The sequence below is a fragment of the Pseudogymnoascus verrucosus genome, assembly GCF_001662655.1.
Source record: "Pseudogymnoascus verrucosus strain UAMH 10579 unplaced genomic scaffold scaffold_32, whole genome shotgun sequence".
Lineage (NCBI taxonomy): Eukaryota > Fungi > Ascomycota > Leotiomycetes > Thelebolales > Thelebolaceae > Pseudogymnoascus > Pseudogymnoascus verrucosus.
The window spans coordinates 1-17,174 of NW_017263683.1; the positions used below are offsets into that span (position 1 = coordinate 1).

Genomic DNA, 17,174 nt, shown 5'->3' on the forward strand with positions numbered 1-17,174 from the left:
TAACTCATACCTCTTAACTTAACTCTTAACTTAACTCTTAACTTAACTCTTAACTTACATACTAACTTATACATTTAGACATGATCTAATTGATCCTATTACACTTTTTGATGCAAGTTATCAGCTTAATACCTAACGTAAGTCATGGTGTAAAGTCGGTAATGGGGTAAAGTCGGTAGTGGGGTTAGGGCCACCCCATCAAAACCATCAAAAAATTGTAACAATTCAATTATTACTATGCTAATTCATCTATATCATTATCAGAAAGCTCCTCTTCGCTCTCCTCGCTCTCTTCTTCACTCTCACTATTAGTTAAGTTAACTATTAAGGTAGGTTGTTGCGTTGTTCTAGACCTCTGTGAAGCTGTTGCTGCTTCTGCTTCTACAACTTGCGACTGCAACTCCTCTGTTGAGATGTGGAATTGACCCTTTAAAACAGCTCTTTTGCCCTTATTCTATGCTCTACGCTTCTGAATAATTGAGCGTAAGTTATCACACTCTCTTTTTTGAAGGGTGTTGCGTGTATTAAGGCGTTCTGACTCATCTGCTAACTTATTGATATATCGCTTTGTAGGAGTATTAAGAGCACTACTACGACTTATTGTAGTAGACAGAACTGTATTTGCTTTGTGAAGTGTTTGAAAATCAGGTAGACTGCTATTCAAAAATACCTTCTTAAAAATATCATGCTCTGTAGGAGTATGTAGTCGTTCTACTACTACTACGTCTGTAGTAGGAAGTGTAGCTGCTTGTATGACTGTCTGCGGCTAGAATGGCTGTAGCCCACTCCCTCTCTAAGCAGTATTGATATTTGAAGTTGAAAAAGCAGCTGCTCTTATAGTAATATATGCATCTATCCATTCCGACTTCTATATACGTAGGAGTTGTGCCTCATTTAGGTGTGAGAGAGCAGTTGTAAGGTGTTGCTTTAAGGGCCTAAAAATCGAAATATCAAGTAGCTGTAGAACATAAGATGTATAAGGAGGTAGTATTAGGAGTGATATTCGATTTTGAATGCAGTGTGATATAAAGCTTCCACTTATATGACTATTGTGACTATTGCAAATAAGGAGCCGTTGTTGTAGTTTTCCATTTGAAAGTGTTGCTTTTGCTCTTGTAGAGGGCTTAAAAACGCGTTTTAGCCACTCTAATCCATGAAGATTGCTTGTCCATCCTTTTGTATTTGCAGAGAAGTGCCATTTTTGTATAACCTCCTTTAGAATCCAGCTTTGTAGGATGTTCTGTCCTTTGAAAATAATAAGGGGGTTAATAGCTGTTCTGTCTATGCAAACGCATTCAATAGCAGACACCCATTCCTGTCGGCTAGGATGAGCTTCAAATCGCGTACAGAGCGTAGAGTCGACTATAATTCGTGTAGATTGCATAGTTCCAATTGGAAATCCAGTTTCATCTATATTATAGGTGTTGTAGTTTTCGATTTTTAGCTCTGTTGTAAGGCTCTTATACGCGTCAAACCACCCCTTCAACACCTGCTTTGTGACCCTATTCATCCTCTGTGCCTCAACTCTACGTCCTAACTTAACACGTAAGTTAGGATGCCTTTGAATGAATTGTAGAACCTACTCTTGCCTAAGAGGTAAGTTAGGTATTTGAGGTTGAGGTTGTTGAGGTTGTTGTGTTTGTTGTTGCTGCTGTTGTAGTTGAGGCTGAAAAACGCGACACTTATTTGATCGGACTTCCTCTACAACCTCACGTAATATCCAATGACTAGGAGCGTAGCCACTTATAGTAAGCTCCTTAATCCACTTTAAGAGCGTTTGCTCTTGAGTTTTAGATAATAACTGCTGTTTTTGACGCGCTTCAACACGCGTTTTACCACCTTTTATACGTCGCTGTAGATTCCTTTCACATAGCCCTAAAGCCTTTGCAGCAGCATATGAAGATTTAAATTTTCCAGACTTTATTCCTAAAATAGCTTCATAAAGTCGAAAATCAAGCTCTTGAGCCTTAATACTCCTACGTTCAACCATTCTGTTAGTTGTAGTAACGTAAGTCGTGGTCAGACCGGCTACATGGCCAGACCGGCTATTGGTACCATCACATACAAATTTGTATGCAGAAGTACTTATGCTTGCGAAAAATTAGAACTATAATAACTCTATTAATAAAAATGCTAGAGCAAATCCCTTTTCTATATAGCAACGTTAAGTACGTATCTACTATATATAAAAAGGGTAATATTACTAGTGTCTTTTTACATAAGTTAATAACAGTTTTAAGTTTTACTACATAAATATTTGTATAGTAAAAATATAAGCCTCAATATCTCTTGTAAAACAAAGCTAGTGCTACTAGTGTTTATATACATGTTAGATTATTATATGAAAAAACATAATTTAAGAGGATTAAGCTTTATATACACTATTACAAAAGTTATTATAGTTTTAATTTTGGTTTAGTGACCTTGGTTTTGGTGGGGTGAGCTAAGTAGCCGGTCTGGCCATGTAGCCGGTCTGACCACGACTTACGTTAGTAGGAGTTGTAGTTGTAATGTGGTTTGATGGGGTGGCCCTAACCCCACTACCAACTTTACCCCATTACCGACTTTACACCATGACTTACGTTACCGGAATACATACCAACACCAAATGTTTCCTTTAGAAACCACTGATATAACGTAAGTCATGGCGTAACCGGCACAATGGCGTAACCGGCATAATGTCACTTTACACTGAACTTTGTATAGAAAGGTACTTACTTCTAATGATTTTTGAAATGATCATAACTTTTGCACTTTTGACTGTACAGCTTAGCTCTTTTGTATGGTAATAGTACGCATATTGTTCTATTATGTATAGAAGCTATAAAATATTCACGACCTTATTAAAAAAGTTGATTTTTTTTGGTGAGGGAACAACACATGATTATGCCGGTTACGCCATTGTGCCGGTTACGCCATGACTTACGTTAATTCTAGATATACAATTCTACTACCACACATTGTTAAGCTCCGTGGACGGCCAAAGATTGTACGGCTACGCAAAGGAGCTTTAAAGAAGAAGCTTAGAAGATGTGGTAATTGTAGTAAGATGACAAATCATAATGCACGTAGCTGTCGAGCTCAGCCGTGTGATATTATTCCTATTAAGGAAAGAGCTAGAATGATTGAAGAGAGAGAGAACTAGAATAGTTAGTAGAATTAAAATTGTCATTTTTAAACAACACTCATGTAATAACTTAGAACATACATAGTAACTTAGAGCATATATAATAACTTAGAACACCTATAGAAATATATGTTTTTATTTGTTTACTTAATTAAGCCTTATAATGTGTAAGAATATAAGTAAGGTAGATGGTCTTAGTTATGAGGAGGGTAAATAGAATAGTTAGAATTAGAATTCTAATTGTATTATTAACTTAAACAAGTAGGATAACTTAGGACATAACGTAGGTCATGGTGTAACCGGCTACATGGTGTAACCGGCTATTTTGAAAACCCCACCAAAATCCAGGAGTAGACCACTAAACTAACGTAAGTCGTGGCGTAACCGGCACAATGGCGTAACTGGCATAATGTCACTCTACACCAAACTTTCAATAGAAAGGTACTTACTTCTAATGATTTTTTAAATAATTATAACTTTTGCAATTTTAATTGTATAGCTTAGCCCTTATGTATAGTAATAGTACGCATATTAACGTATTATCTGCAGAGCCTAGAAAATATCCACAACCTTATTAAAAAAGTTGATTTTTTTTGGTGAGGGGACACCACATGATTATGCCGGTTACGCCATTGTGCCGGTTACGCCACGACTTACGTTACTAACTTAGAAAATCGTAAATAATTCAATTACTACTACCCTAATTCATATATGTCATCCTCTAAAGGCTCTTCTTCGCTCTCTTCATCTATTTCTTTAATTATAGCTTCGTTCATAGGTTGTAGCCTTGTTATAGGCCTCTATGAAGCTATAGCTGTTGCTGCTTCTACTTCTATAACTTACAACTAGAGTTCTTCCATAGAAATGTAGAATTGACCCTTTAAAACTGCTCTTTTACACTTATTCTATGTTCTTTGCTTTTAGATAATTAAACGTAAGTTATTACACTCTCTTTTTTAAAGGGCGTTACGTGTATTAAGGCGTTCTGTCTTATCTACTAACTTATAAATATATCGCTTTATAGGAGTATTTAAGACACCTTAACTTAATATAGAAGAGAGTATAGAATTCGCTTTTTAAAGAGTATTAAAATTAGGTAGACTACTATTTAAGAATACCTTCTTAAAAATATTATGCTCTATAGAAGTATAAGGCTGTTCTAATATTACGTCTATTATAGGAAGTATAGCTACTTAAATGACTTTTTATAGCTAGAATGGCTATAGCCTACGTCCTCTCTATATAGAAGTAATTTATAAGTCGCAGTTTAATATGAACTAGAAACCAAAGCAAAAGTGCTGCTAAAATGAATTTAGCTATTTGGATTTTTATATATTTTTGTGTTATAAAGAAAAATATATGTTTAAGCTGTTTTGGTTTTAATTGGCTATAGAGTTAGCTGGCTTGCTGCTTTGATACTTTAGCATGGGTTCGATTGCAATGACTAAAATTATCAGTTAATTTCAAAACTGCTTGAAATTACAATAGTTTTATTAATTCCAAGAAACCCTGATAAATCTAATATAATCCATGGCTTAAAATTACAATTCAAATGCACACAGGTTCCCTACTTAAAACATTCAACTTGTGACTTCAGTTCAAAGCTGTTATTAAGAGTCGCTGAGCTGAGCCAGTGCGTGATTATAGGTCTAAATATTACTATGTCTGTTGTTTAACTTCCTCACTCGGTGACGGTGAGGTGGCCTGTGTTGTTGGAAGGGCCTTTGCTTTTCCGCCGATATCAGATACAATGATGCCAAGAATCCAGGCATTTGTCAGAAAGAACGACTGGCTGGCCATCCACAGTCCTGGAACGAAGGTGCTTTTCCCAATAAATTCCAGATGAAAACCTTGTTGGAGCCACATGGCTTGTGTTAAAACCCACAGGACGAGCGCCGTTATTCCAAGTCGCGGGGATGCAACCAGAGACGATGTGGGCAGATAGAATGGGAGGAACACCATGTACCAAAGGAAGTACTACGATTATAATCAGCGGTGGTACAATACTGGCATCATCATATTTTCATACCTGGCTCGTACAGACTTTGTTGAAGGTCACAAACGCAAAGGTTTGTGCCAACATTGTCGACGGTAGATCCTTCTTCGCCAACAACAACGGAAGCGCAACTGCAGAGAGAAATAGCTGTGGAATGAACGCCAAAGACTCCAGATGCATGTATGATGGGGTGGATGCAGTAGAGCTTAAATATAAAATGGTATTATAGGGCGAAAAGTTGTGTCGGTGATCAACGCGTGTGACATGGTGAAGATAAGTATGATGTAAGAACGGACTCCCATACCTTGAAATTTGTTAGTGCAAGAATGTAATAAAAAGCCTATAACCTACATGTGATACATGGCCCAATTCAAGGCGATAAAAGTCCCAAAACTCAGAAAGGCAAGCGTGATCCGGGGTTTATTACAAAACCTTCGGGCCCTGTTCCACAATGACGACTCCTGTGTCGATTTAGGCTGTAACTGCAGTTGCTCATCATCTAGCCACCACACTATCGACGGGGCATATATAAATGGGTATATTTTGAAATGAACGCCAACACCCAGCAGTACACTAGCCAACACAATCCGGCGTTGCATGACTGACCAAACCAAAGCAACCACCATGGCGGCAAGCAGGCCCTCCGAGCTTCCCCTTGTACTTATGGTTGCAACCATTGGATTTAACAACCAGATGCTGGCGAATTTCAGCGCTCTATCCATCGGCATTCCACCTGTGGTTCGGAGGACGAGGACAATAAGCCAACCAGTAATAATGTCGCTCAGGGCAAAAAGAGCCTTGCCGAATGAAAACCAATTCCCTTGCCATGTAGTCGGTAAGAGCAGCCACGACAGAATAGGTGTATATCGATATGTTTCACGATCGTAGGGCGAATGGTTAGTCGCGACATAACGAGCAGCATCCGTAAAAACATAATAATCGATATCGGTGTACTTCATTGGTGAGTTGGCATCTTGCCATAGGCCGTATATAAATAGGCCAATCCTCAGAATTATCGCGGCGGAAAAAACAGGGAGTGGCCTGAACCAGGTAGACTTGGTGCCCATGGTTATATCAGAAGTCAAAAGGAATGTTTTGGGCCAGAGGAGACCGTTACCAGATCTGTGAATTGCGAACGGCAACCTAGGTACGATTTCCAGAAATCAACTTCTGATTATAGGGTTCACCAGACCAAACGAAAACCATCTCCCTACGCCAGTTGGCGCTATTATTCCGATCGAGATTGCAGGCCGGAGTTGGAGCTTGACCAGGCGACGTTCGATTGAGCCAACCGCGCGTCTGTAATTGCCGAGCCAGGCCACAATTGACAGCCGCGCCACACAAATGCAATGGACCAACACGATAACACGTGATCACTTCCAACCTTTAGTTTCCCATTTAAGAACGCATGCTTTGTCGCCATAGGTTACAGTTCGTTCATACATTCCCTCCTATCTTAGAATAACAGACCATATGCCGGCAGAGAAACGATCATACGAAGAGATGGCGGAAACTCCGAATCCATTTTTGCCAATTTTCGATGGCTTCAGGGCTGAAATCGATGAGAACCACCTTGCCAGAGAGCGCATAATCAAGTCATCACGAGATGTCACAGCTCTTAGTAAGAAGGCGTGAGTAGTGTCATGATTATACGAGTGGGTAGACTATTAATTCGATTCCAGTATTTTCTCTCTTCAGAGGTATGATCACCAGTTTTGCGATCCCGTAGAGGATATACACGTTAGTCAAAGCTAAGTCAACAACCAGAGTGAGAACTATCAGCTCAGGAATACCCCAAAATATCAGCACAGAAGTCCAGGGAAGATTTGAGGCAATTTCGGAGCTATTTAAAACCATGTCGAAGGACCTTCAGGGCATCAATTCCTGGCGATATCAACGCCAAGCCTCACCCGGGATCCAAGAATTCATAGAGGCTCTCTCATGTTCGTGCCCTGACTTCCCTAAGACGGTTTATTGGAGATTTTCTTAACATTGCCGCAGTTGAGCACTATCTTAGAACAGGGAAGCTAGTCACGAGAGAGCTTGCAACGAAAAGCATGATATGGAATATTCCTCTAACGGTTGACGACTACGCGCTGGGGTTATTCGATCTGTCGGGGGAAATCATGCGGTTTGCAGTCACTGCCATTGCGACAACAGGCTCACTGCCACATTTGAAATCCAGTCACTCATTTGTCGACCGCTCGATACTAACAGACCTGAGGCACCTGAGATCCTCCTTTGAAGCACTAGATACAACATCTTGCCATGGAACAAGCCTTGGCGGAGAAATCGACAAGAAGATGGAGACAATGGTTCAGAGTGTTGAGAAGGTGGAGAATGCCGCATGTTCCTTGATTATCAGGGACCATGAACGGCCCAAGCACACGCCAGATAGCGACAATAACTGAGCCGTCAGAAGTCACTGTCAGGAACCTATCTATGCCTCAGGTCTGAAAGTGCTATTGGAATCGAAGTACGAAGCGGAATCAGGCGGTGGATTGCCTCGCGGGATAAACGCTGGCGGATCTCAATTAATACGTCAGGCGCGAACGGACGAAATAGTGGTTGTATGTGGATCACTGTTATATGGTCTGCCCCAGCAGCGCCCTCCACAGTTCGCTTGCGGCCGTGTTAATCGCTGTGGACGACGGACTTGCTGTATGGATATGGATATGAATATACTAAGTGTGTCATGGCTTTCAATAGTTGACGAAACTATTCGACTTAACGTGTTACACTTATGAGCTGGTAACATCCTCTGTTGCTTGTCGAGCATCTTCGTCAACGGTTCGTGTGCGAAGCTGCAGTGCGTGGATCCCTCCTTCTTGTGCCATTTCATCCTTCAGCAAGGTATATACCATTCGATGTCTTGCGGGTTGCGACTTGGCTTTGAAAGCGTCCGAAGTTATCACCACTCTATTGTAGTGCTATAGTCAGAGTCGTTCTAATAGAAGGATCCAAATACAAACCTGAAATGGGTCTCCTTTGAGGTATTGCCTTCCATGGCTTTATGGTGTGAGTGCATGTGAGAATCATTGTGTATTTCTAATTTCTCCGGTTTGAGCGCATCACTGAGCTACATCACCAAGTTAGCACAGGCTTGAGTGGTCGTCGTCGGATTATATAACCTTTGCCCTCATGGCGTCTTCGAGTGGTTTCGAAGCCATAATTGTCGAGAACGGCCTACTTGCCACAGTAAATGCCAGTCGGCGCAGCATTAACAAGTATATATTCTTTGGAAGGGCGCGTCGAGATATGTCTCTGCTGGTTTGGAAGTATGCTGCTGCATCAGTTGCGGATAAATAAATACTGGAGCATATGCACAGATGTGACGAACCCTGGCTCGCTTATCGACGGGTCACCTGCTGATAAGAACAGTTGAATCTCTCACACGAGCACCATCCAGAAGGAAATTCAGAAGGAAAGGAAGTTCATCTCGGTATGGTTGAAGGTGCCAATATGGGATATGCTGATGCTACATATAAATGTAAATAGAGCGAAATGTCTCTGGAATTGTTGAATATATATCAAGTCTCGAACGCTATCGCCATAAAAAATCCGGGGATTAGTTAGTAGCCACGCGCTTTCGCCCAACTACCGATGCCCGTTCGCGTTCGCAACCCGGCAACCTACTCCACGTAAACATGTGTAGCCCCACCATACACTTGAGCATCGTGCCTTAGATGGCCACTTGAGTTCCTAACAATGTTACCTACAACTTGTCTCCGCGCCCCTCGAGTGTGGAGTGTCTTATTCAAACGGCCTGTAATTCGTCCTCGTTGGTTTATTTCAGGAGTTCCCAGGATGGTGTCCACGCTCCCCAACCTACCCGTGTTCCAAGCAATTTCACGACATGATCCAAGTTCAACAGCCGTCATTCATTCGGAATCAGGTCGGCGATTTACATACGGAGAGCTGCTTTCAGATGTTGCCAAAGCCAAGGATAGGCTGCACTCTCCGGATGGGAAGGAGGCGCCTGAGGGCGAACGGATAGCATTCATTATAGAAAATAGCTATGATTACGTAGGTACGTTGGATGAAATCCCAAAATGAATATTTATAAGCACTCATATGATTCCAGTAACTCTACTGTCTATTTTGAGTGTGCATTGCATTGCTCTGCCCCTGTCGCCAGCATTTCCGCCTCGAGAATTACAATATGTCATGGACCATAGCCAAGCATCAATGTTACTTGCTTCAAGCAAGTTCTACAAAAAGGCACAGGATGTTGCTTTGCAAGGCCTCTCTTTGCAACCCCGCGTAATTGAGGTGGAAAAGCTTCAAGGAGGCGAAATTGGACGTGCCGAGGTCTCCTTGGACGGTCCTACCGATGGCCCAGGAGGCATAATGCTTTACACCTCTGGAACCACTAGCAAACCCGTGAGTTCGCGTCAATATCGACGTAACTAAGCTAATTTGAAATAGAAAGGTGTCTTCCTGGCACAGTCGGTGACCACTGCACAGGCACAATCTCTCCTGCAAGCTTGGAATTATGCGCCCGAGGATCATCTACTCCACGTTCTTCCCCTTCATCACATCCATGGTATCATCAATGCTATTCTAGCGCCGCTTTTCGCAGGTGCTACCATAGAATTCCTTTTTCCATTCAATGCTACTGCTGTCTGGAAGCGCCTTGGGGCTCCATTCTTGGAAAACCCAAAGACCCCAGAAGAGATCACGTTTTTAACAGCAGTTCCGACAGTTTATAACAGACTTCTTTCTTCCTATAAAGACCTTCCGGAAAGCCTTCAAACTGCGACGAAAAAGGCAATATCCCCTAAAACCATGCGCCTAGCTATTTCAGGCTCGGCTGCCCTTCCGACTCCTACTAAAAAGGCTTGGGCCGAGTTAAGTGATGGGAATGTACTGTTAGAGAGATATGGAATGACAGAAGTTGGAATGGCCCTTAGCTGTGGCCTCAAATTTTCAGACCGAGTTGATGGCAGCGCTGGATGGCCTCTTCCGTCTGTCGAGGTGCGCTTACTTGATACGGAGACAAACACTGTTATTGAACCTGGGCAAGAGAAGGATGAGGCAGGAAAGGAGAGAGATGGTGAAATCCAACTTCGAGGGCCAACCGTTTTCTCAGGATATTGGCATAATGACCAGGCTACGAAAGAAGCATTCGTAGATGGAACGGATGATAAAGGGCCTTGGTTCAAGACAGGTGACATTGCAGTCCGAAGACATGTCCCAGAAGCGGGCCATGGGGAGCAAGCCTGGGCCAAGGGGCCTATGTACTTCATCAGGGGCCGCAGAAGTGCGGACATTATCAAGACAGGTGGAGAAAAAGTCAGTGCCTTGGAAGTTGAGAGAGAGCTCCTCTCGCTTCCAGAGGTGGCTGAAGCTGCTGTGGTCGGGGTTCCTTCGGCAAAATGGGGCCAAAAAGTTGGCGCTGTGATTGTTTTAGAGCAACATAGACTAAGTAAAGATGGCAAGAAATGGGGCCCAATGGACATGAGAAGAGCCTTGCGGGACAGGTTGGCAAATTACAAGATACCTCAGACGATGAAGATTGTTGACGAGATACCGAAAAATGCTATGGGCAAAAGTGAGTTCATCTCATCCGTATTATTTGAACCACAATACTAATGAATACAGTCAACAAAGCACAGCTAGTGGGAAATGTATTTTCCGATGAAGCTAGCGGCGATGAGGTGTAGCGGTTATAGTAGATGGATTATTCTATCTGAGCATTGTATCCACAGCAAATAATGTAATAGTGACCATGCACCATGGAGACGCGCATCAAGCTTGTGTCATCGCTAAAAAAAAAAAAGGCAAACCCGCTTGGCTCTAACGCCTGCCGGTATGGCCTCTATTCGTAGCAAATGATATAAGGACATAAGAAGCCAGTAAAGTCTGAGACGTTCAGAAAGACCTCAGTGCCTGATTGGTAAATGACTTGCTCCTGATGACGATGTAAGAACATAAGAATGCTCCAACAGACAAAGTGTCATATGTTTAGAAGCCTCTGCCCGAGTCGACTCGACGGTGGCCCATGCTTGTCATCTGTTCATCCCAGTTTAGACAACGAACTTGGCCTTGGCACGCGTGCTGCCAGCATGTGCGCTATCGGTATGTCCAGAGAACTCCACCACCTCATTCGCAGGAATTGTCAAGACCTCCTTAAACTTTCGGCCGATATTCTTGAGGATTTCCTGGCCTCTCTCCGTGGGTCGTCCTTTCCCTCCTGCAACGTCGCCGTCGCCTCCACCTGGGATGCTCTTTCCGATCGTCCTCGTCCACACACCCACACGGAAGAATCCCTTGCGTACATTAACAACAACTCCCATCACCTCCCCGTCGTTTTCCTCCTCGAGGGTTTCGCCGATAGCAGCAAGCATCACATGAAGCCACACGTCGTCGATCGCAACGCTGCGCTTGTCCTTGAACTGGTACGACCATTTGCCACCGTGCTTATTCTGGATATCCTCCCATTCTGGCCTTACTCCTTCTTTGAAGAGATGATAGTCAGACTTCAGAGCAAGCTCCGAGGTGGGGGTAATGTTGTTCTAGATATAAGTCAGAAACAAAACGGTATTGGAGAAAGAGGCCACTCATACGTAGACTCCCCAGAATTCCTCCACTGAATTGAAAGTGATGATCTCCTTGAGTAGCTCGTTCCAGTTATCTCCCTGGAAAGGATTTAGCATACGTTCGTTAGTTGGGTTATATTCAGAAGTGTCTACCTTTCCAGTAGGTGGCTTGGTGAACCAGAGCGTCCATTTGTGCATTAAAGGATGCTTCACGTTGAAGTTATCGGGGTCGTGAAAGACAGTGATTTGCTCATCTCCAGTTGCCGCGGACTTTCCTTGGGGCTTATCTTGCCCAGCTGGGGAAATCGGGATGGTGGAGAGGTCGACGGGAGAATCAGGCTTGGCATCGCCATTGGAAGGCATTTCGGACGCAGACGACATGGGTACAGGCTAGAGGAGCGAGATTGTCGCGGTTTGAAGTTGGCTTGGTGGGGTAGTGCAAGTCTTGGTGTTGTGTGTGGCGTCTGGATCGATGTTGAGTGTTCAATGCTGTCCACAGTATCGAATAATTAGACCCTCTTGTGATTAATCGGAGGAAGAAATGAGGTGAACCTGTCGTCAGGTGAATGGCAGGTGAGAAGATGCTGAAGAAGGCGAATTAGGTGAGGTGGAGGCTTGTTGAGTTTATTTGAGTGTGTAACTTGCACACTTTCCAGTGAAAAGAAAGGCGGCAGGCGGCTAGAAACAGAAAGTTTGACGCTAATGTGGGTGGTCCAGCACAACAAAAAGCTCGGGTGGCGCTTATTTCTGCTGGTGCAAACACCAGTCTGTCCCCTGCGCCCTGATACCTTTAGCCGCGTTTTTCTGTTGTCTTATGTAATCAATGGGGTTGAAGCATCGCCAAGCCAAATTATACACTCGAGAAATATATAGTCTTTTGAAGCACTTGCTCTAGTTTGTAACTTCACTTATTGGTTCAAAGTTTAGTCAAATATATCTATTTGTGAAGATTTGTGAAGATGAAGTACCCGTTATGGTTATATGACGTACTCATGGGCTCACGTTATCTTTTGTGACCCTTAAATGAATTATTCGGGTGAATCTAAGCTGCCCTCTAGTCTAGTCCATCTGCAGATACCGTGTGAATATAAGTACACGGATTTGAAGTCTATCTATATCGCCAAATAGAGGTCCCAGTTCACATTGCTACATCTCGATATCCTCGGTTTTCGCTAAAATTCATCCACCTATTTGCTCGCTCATTTGCTGATGTAGCTGAGATAACAGTTCCAGAAAATCGAGAGGCCATTGACAAAAAGCACCCGGTAATCGAGGGGAACAACTGAGAAGTTGACAACCTGCACAAACGGCCAGACCATCCAGTTGCTCTGTAGAGCTCCGGTGTATGTCTTGGCCAACTTCTCGCGGGGGCTTACACCCTCCAGGATGGACATGGTGCTCAGAAACACGAATAGGTTCGTTGGCGCAAACAGAAGCTGGTCAACTCCAACACGTGCACAAATCTCCAATTTCTTGTTTGGTAGTACGACTCTGGTCTGTAGAAACCTGAACCATGTTGTTGCTGCAGGTCCAAAAATCGCTATTCCGTCCAATTAGTACAAATTCAGGTACAGATCCTACCCCTTGCTGATCTTACCTCCGCCATATAATGCCATGCGGCCGGTACGAACGAATTCATGCTTCTCAATCCCTTTGCGCTCCACGGCTTGCTGCGCCATAATATCCCCCGTCGCGAATAGTATCGCCGTGGTCACGCTCTGCGTAAGCATTGGGCGAGTCGCCAGCTTCATGCGGTACCTGTTGGCTGATTTTAGTCGTCAGGGTCTCAGCAAACGACATCCAACTCACCAGCGAAGCATAACTGCGAGTTCTCGTCTGTCTCGGGTTGGTTTTATGGGTTGGAGAATAAAGCACTCCAGAAATAATTATATTCAGTGCCTCGAGCCTTCTTTCCCAACAAAAATATCGTTATGTTGTTATGCCCCTTAGTTGAGTTAATTTTAGCTCCTTGTGGTCACCGGACTCGTTTAGCAATTGAAGAAGTTTTACTGTTGGATTTTGTGTAAGTTTATGACTCGCATAGCACATTTCATTCGTGATCAGCCTCTAAATGCGCTGCTAAACTCCCAAAAGAAAGTTTCGCCTTGGTCTGCTTATGCAGAGATCACCTATCTACTTTTTTACACCGCTCCATGAAGACTAGTGCCATCCGCGCCTCTGCCTTGCAACCTGCAAACGCAGGCGGTCACCAAACCGCACTGGCTACAGAGCCCCAGAGGCACCAGGGCAGTCAGCATTTTCTTATTACACTACGTTAACAAATTGATCGAACGGCTACCAGCGACGATTTAAGGTAAAATAATATTGTACATCAGTAAAGGACCCCAAGTATCCAATTAACTATGTAATAGAGGCGTCCCAGTATCATCCCAGGACGCCACCATCGTGGCTTAACGAGCTAGGCCAGATAAAGAGGAGGTATCATGGCTTAGGGCCAAACATAACTATGAAAATTGCATCCCCGACTCCTCCCTCTGTCTCTTCCTTTCGCGTCTAGTTATGTATGATTTGGCGATTTTCTTCGATGTCGGAGAGGTGATGGATGGAAGAGAAGGGAGTACATTATAAACCGGAGATTCAGATCCCAACGGTTTCGCGGGTTCTGATAGCTTCTCAGCGTCAATACCCACCGAGGACTTTACGTCTTGTGTCGATTTTGGCTGAGAACTATGTCGAAATGTGACTTCGTTTTGGTTAAATCCACTCCCGTTGCGGTTTTCACCACATAGTTCTCGTTCTCCGCCAGCGTCGATGGATATCGGTGGATGATCAAGCACCGGCGTTGAAAGACACTCCGATCGCCCAGCAACCTTTCCTGCACTGGGTTCCGGAGTAACATCACTAGCCCGACGGTCTTTGTCGTGGCCTTGTTGTAATTTGTCATGCGTCGAGAAGTGCCCTGGGGTATCATCATCCTTGCTTGCATCCCAGTTGAAAGTCCCCAAGATTATAGAACCAGCCGAGCTGTGAGGACTCGGCATTGGCTTTTTTGGTTCCAAGGGTGACCCTAGAAAACGTGCCTCTGGTAAGGAAGGCTGGTCTTTCTGCAAACGACTATAAGGAGTTCTTTCAATCTGCAGGACTGGAGACTGCTGCGACCTCGTTGAGGACACCGTTATAGCAGAAGCTGGGATGCGAGACAAGTAGATATCATCGGAAGACTGAATGACATCACCAATAGCATATGGTACGCTCTGCTCCATATCATCTTCTGAGTGAGGTATACTAGAATGGACGTTGTTGGTTAATGATCCACCTCCGTCTTTCAAATCCGTCCCATTATCGAACTTAATATCCGATGAATCTGAGAGACTTGGTAATATCGATGATAAATGAACATTACTGTCCATATTTAGCTTTCGACTGGGTGAACTATCTGGGCTGCTTGGCGCAGGGACTTGGTTCGTAGCCTGGAGCGAATGTGTATTTGAATGAGGCGGCGGAAAAGCTGACATGATTAATGGTTCGTTTTCATTTTTCGGGATAGGGCCCATTGATGATGCCCTTGAAGTTGGTGCCCACGACACGGCATCATCTTCTTCTGCCCCAACCGCGTCCAGTATAACAACCGGATCTTTTTGGGATGTGGTACGGCGAATGTTGTCGCTGAGATTTTCAGCCCGTTGGCTCTCATGATAATTATTTCGTGGGCTTGACACCTCAACCTCACGGGAAGAACCATCGTTGAGGCTACGTTTATTTGTGCCACTTTCCTTCGCTTCAAATGTATGGCCTGGCGTAGTAATAATTTGGTCGACAGTACCCACTACATGCTCGAGGGTAGAGGGCATGAAGCTGTCAGGTATATCAGATTGGAGACTTATATGCAATGATTCGATATCCGCTACGGAGGTGACCCACGACGCCGCGGTGGAGAGCTTCACAAGCTGCTTTTTGGGTATTATGACATGCTTGAGGGGGATTCGGTTCAACTTTCCCCAGGGGTTCTCTTGGAAGGAATTGAATGTTGGCTTATTCGTCGGTCGCGAGTTTAACCCGATATCCCTAATTGGCCTTGGCAGCTCTTTTTCTGAATGTGACGTGATGAGTCGTAATGGATCAACAAGAGGAGTTCCAGCATTACTTCCACGGTCGTTGGTACTTTGCGAACCCACCCGGGGGTTCTCGCCAGGAAGTCCTTGCTTTGAGGGTACTATCGGCTTGCCGCTACCCTTATTCTCACCAACCGGCATACGTATAGCGCCGTTCCCGCGGCCTGTTAATCGGAGGAACTTTCGTTCATTGCTTTCTCCTGCACCACCTTCAATGGCTGCCGCCCGCTTATTATCTGACAGCGAAATAGGACGGCGTGACTCAGGTATCCCACCCATCAAATTTGAAGATGGAGTGTTGGATTTTTTGTTTTTCCCTATTAGCCCGAGTAGTTGATTCCCGCGTAGGTTAACCGCCTTCAGATTCCTTGACGAAGGTGCCGACTTCTTTGTGACTTTGCTGTGTTTATCATAAATTTCCGGGGCTACTGGAGCCTGCGTTGCAAGTTGTCCATTTGGACTCCCCATTTCATCTCCCGAGGGGATCTCGGCCAGAGAACGTATAGGGGAGGTGCATTTATAACGGCTTCTGACCAAAGCCTCCTGCGGAGGCACTGTATTCTTCATTCGTGTCATCAGCTGTTGGACATCTTCAATTTCCTCAATCGGTACCGGAAAACCACGGTTAGATGAACCCTCGCCACCTTTCAAAACAAGACTATCAATACTGAGTGTCACTTGTGGGACACCTTTTACTTTCGATTTGAATATCTGCGGCATCAGTCAATCAAGATAGTTCACAGCGAAGCCACGGGAAAGAACGCTACCAAATAACACCCGCCAATCTCGAAAATGGCCCCAACAGTTCTATGTGGTAAGCGCCGGTCGTACCTATTCTCGAACTGTTTTCTTGCAGCTTCCGATAAACTCGCACGGATTTGACAGGACACGTCCGAGACCGAAATGTTGGTAAAAGGTGCCTTCCGTTGACCATTAAACTAGGAAAGTGTCAGTCTGCAGTTGCAGGATCCTCCGTGAGTTAGCACTGACATCAATAATTTGCACTGCTCTTGTGCCAGATAGATGCACTCGCATAGCATTATCATGGCCCTTAGTGGTATCCTGGAAAGAATTCTGCGTCGAATCAAGTAAAAGCTTCTTCGCTTCCACAATAACTGTTCCGCATATCCACTGCTGCAGCTCGGGCTCCATCCTCTACGGACATGGGCAAGGCTGCAGTACTTTGCAACACTTGTCGGGCTTGAGCGTGTATGTGGTGATTGGAAAAAAGCAACTGCACGCAAGCTGTTCCGAGGAGCTCCTTGGAGAGAATAGCAATCAAGCTTGTGGATGAAAGGCGCTACCTGCCATACCTCGTCTTCAACTTCAAATGCCTAGGGAGATGCTTTTGGGTATGCTGGTTCCTCTCTGGCTGATTTTTGGAGACATAGGGTGATCAAGACATTCTCGATCTAGACGACGCGTTTGTCCGAGGG

General features: G+C 44.2%; 7 protein-coding genes across 7 annotated transcripts; 2 read left to right on the plus strand and 5 right to left on the minus strand.

The window, feature by feature from the left end:
- Positions 1 to 4,634: 4,634 nt before the first annotated feature.
- On the minus strand, positions 4,635 to 6,392 carry GPI14 (GPI mannosyltransferase 1). Its single transcript, XM_059463890.1, has 3 exons — positions 5,475 to 6,392; positions 5,157 to 5,427; positions 4,635 to 5,104 (listed from the first exon to the last, which is right to left on the minus strand). The coding sequence occupies exons 1-3, from the start codon at positions 6,188 to 6,190 to the stop codon at positions 4,787 to 4,789; spliced, it is 1,305 nt and encodes a 434-aa protein (XP_059319570.1). The 5' UTR covers positions 6,191 to 6,392; the 3' UTR covers positions 4,635 to 4,786.
- Positions 6,314 to 8,095, plus strand: VE01_07551 (uncharacterized protein). The gene is made up of 4 exons (XM_018276985.2): positions 6,314 to 6,754; positions 6,806 to 6,823; positions 6,891 to 7,066; positions 7,125 to 8,095. Exons 1-4 carry the CDS (start codon positions 6,597 to 6,599, stop codon positions 7,532 to 7,534), a joined length of 762 nt encoding a protein of 253 aa, XP_018128957.1. The 5' UTR covers positions 6,314 to 6,596; the 3' UTR covers positions 7,535 to 8,095.
- Positions 7,035 to 8,386, minus strand: VE01_07552 (uncharacterized protein). The gene is made up of 3 exons (XM_018276986.2): positions 8,255 to 8,386; positions 8,096 to 8,202; positions 7,035 to 8,042 (listed from the first exon to the last, which is right to left on the minus strand). Exons 1-3 carry the CDS (start codon positions 8,342 to 8,344, stop codon positions 7,865 to 7,867), a joined length of 375 nt encoding a protein of 124 aa, XP_018128955.2. The 5' UTR covers positions 8,345 to 8,386; the 3' UTR covers positions 7,035 to 7,864.
- Positions 8,387 to 8,754: 368 nt separating this feature from the next.
- On the plus strand, positions 8,755 to 10,928 carry VE01_07553 (uncharacterized protein). Its single transcript, XM_018276987.2, has 4 exons — positions 8,755 to 9,153; positions 9,208 to 9,506; positions 9,552 to 10,677; positions 10,728 to 10,928. The coding sequence occupies exons 1-4, from the start codon at positions 8,832 to 8,834 to the stop codon at positions 10,787 to 10,789; spliced, it is 1,809 nt and encodes a 602-aa protein (XP_018128994.2). The 5' UTR covers positions 8,755 to 8,831; the 3' UTR covers positions 10,790 to 10,928.
- Positions 10,561 to 12,413, minus strand: TIF45 (eukaryotic translation initiation factor 4E). Its single transcript, XM_018276988.2, has 3 exons — positions 11,819 to 12,413; positions 11,693 to 11,764; positions 10,561 to 11,641 (listed from the first exon to the last, which is right to left on the minus strand). Exons 1-3 carry the CDS (start codon positions 12,044 to 12,046, stop codon positions 11,153 to 11,155), a joined length of 789 nt encoding a protein of 262 aa, XP_018128953.1. The 5' UTR covers positions 12,047 to 12,413; the 3' UTR covers positions 10,561 to 11,152.
- A 189-nt stretch (positions 12,414 to 12,602) lies between these two features.
- Positions 12,603 to 13,770, minus strand: SYM1 (Protein required for ethanol metabolism). Its single transcript, XM_059464249.1, has 3 exons — positions 13,475 to 13,770; positions 13,263 to 13,423; positions 12,603 to 13,205 (listed from the first exon to the last, which is right to left on the minus strand). The coding sequence occupies exons 1-3, from the start codon at positions 13,483 to 13,485 to the stop codon at positions 12,865 to 12,867; spliced, it is 513 nt and encodes a 170-aa protein (XP_059320232.1). The 5' UTR covers positions 13,486 to 13,770; the 3' UTR covers positions 12,603 to 12,864.
- On the minus strand, positions 13,771 to 17,148 carry VE01_07555 (uncharacterized protein). The gene is made up of 3 exons (XM_018276989.2): positions 16,729 to 17,148; positions 16,506 to 16,676; positions 13,771 to 16,449 (listed from the first exon to the last, which is right to left on the minus strand). Exons 1-3 carry the CDS (start codon positions 16,888 to 16,890, stop codon positions 14,131 to 14,133), a joined length of 2,652 nt encoding a protein of 883 aa, XP_018128954.2. The 5' UTR covers positions 16,891 to 17,148; the 3' UTR covers positions 13,771 to 14,130.
- Between the last annotated feature and the right edge of the window lie 26 nt (positions 17,149 to 17,174).

Excerpts from the sequence above, each read along its gene's own strand:
- GPI14 (XM_059463890.1), bottom strand. The coding sequence starts at position 6,190 with ATGGGCACCAAGTCTACCTGGTTCAGGCCACTCCCTGTTTTTTCCGCC. Across the intron at positions 5,428-5,474 it reads AATTGGGCCATGTATCACAT|GTATGGGAGTCCGTTCTTAC; the intron begins GTAGGTTATAGG and ends ACAAATTTCAAG. Across the intron at positions 5,105-5,156 it reads ACAAAGTCTGTACGAGCCAG|TACTTCCTTTGGTACATGGT; the intron begins GTATGAAAATAT and ends TTATAATCGTAG.
- VE01_07555 (XM_018276989.2), bottom strand. The coding sequence starts at position 16,890 with ATGGAGCCCGAGCTGCAGCAGTGGATATGCGGAACAGTTATTGTGGAA. Across the intron at positions 16,677-16,728 it reads GAGCAGTGCAAATTATTGAT|TTTAATGGTCAACGGAAGGC; the intron begins GTCAGTGCTAAC and ends ACACTTTCCTAG. Across the intron at positions 16,450-16,505 it reads AGATTGGCGGGTGTTATTTG|ATATTCAAATCGAAAGTAAA; the intron begins GTAGCGTTCTTT and ends CTGATGCCGCAG.
- VE01_07553 (XM_018276987.2), top strand. The coding sequence starts at position 8,832 with ATGTTACCTACAACTTGTCTCCGCGCCCCTCGAGTGTGGAGTGTCTTA. Across the intron at positions 9,154-9,207 it reads AAATAGCTATGATTACGTAG|TAACTCTACTGTCTATTTTG; the intron begins GTACGTTGGATG and ends ATATGATTCCAG. Across the intron at positions 9,507-9,551 it reads CTGGAACCACTAGCAAACCC|AAAGGTGTCTTCCTGGCACA; the intron begins GTGAGTTCGCGT and ends AATTTGAAATAG.
- TIF45 (XM_018276988.2), bottom strand. The coding sequence starts at position 12,046 with ATGTCGTCTGCGTCCGAAATGCCTTCCAATGGCGATGCCAAGCCTGAT. Across the intron at positions 11,765-11,818 it reads CCAAGCCACCTACTGGAAAG|GGAGATAACTGGAACGAGCT; the intron begins GTAGACACTTCT and ends AATCCTTTCCAG. Across the intron at positions 11,642-11,692 it reads AGGAATTCTGGGGAGTCTAC|AACAACATTACCCCCACCTC; the intron begins GTATGAGTGGCC and ends ACTTATATCTAG.
- VE01_07551 (XM_018276985.2), top strand. The coding sequence starts at position 6,597 with ATGCCGGCAGAGAAACGATCATACGAAGAGATGGCGGAAACTCCGAAT. Across the intron at positions 7,067-7,124 it reads ATTCATAGAGGCTCTCTCAT|TTGAGCACTATCTTAGAACA; the intron begins GTTCGTGCCCTG and ends ACATTGCCGCAG.
- VE01_07552 (XM_018276986.2), bottom strand. The coding sequence starts at position 8,344 with ATGCTGCGCCGACTGGCATTTACTGTGGCAAGTAGGCCGTTCTCGACA. Across the intron at positions 8,203-8,254 it reads AAGACGCCATGAGGGCAAAG|CTCAGTGATGCGCTCAAACC; the intron begins GTTATATAATCC and ends TTGGTGATGTAG. Across the intron at positions 8,043-8,095 it reads TCAAAGGAGACCCATTTCAG|AGTGGTGATAACTTCGGACG; the intron begins GTTTGTATTTGG and ends GCACTACAATAG.
- SYM1 (XM_059464249.1), bottom strand. Across the intron at positions 13,206-13,262 it reads CATGGCATTATATGGCGGAG|CGATTTTTGGACCTGCAGCA; the intron begins GTAAGATCAGCA and ends TGGACGGAATAG.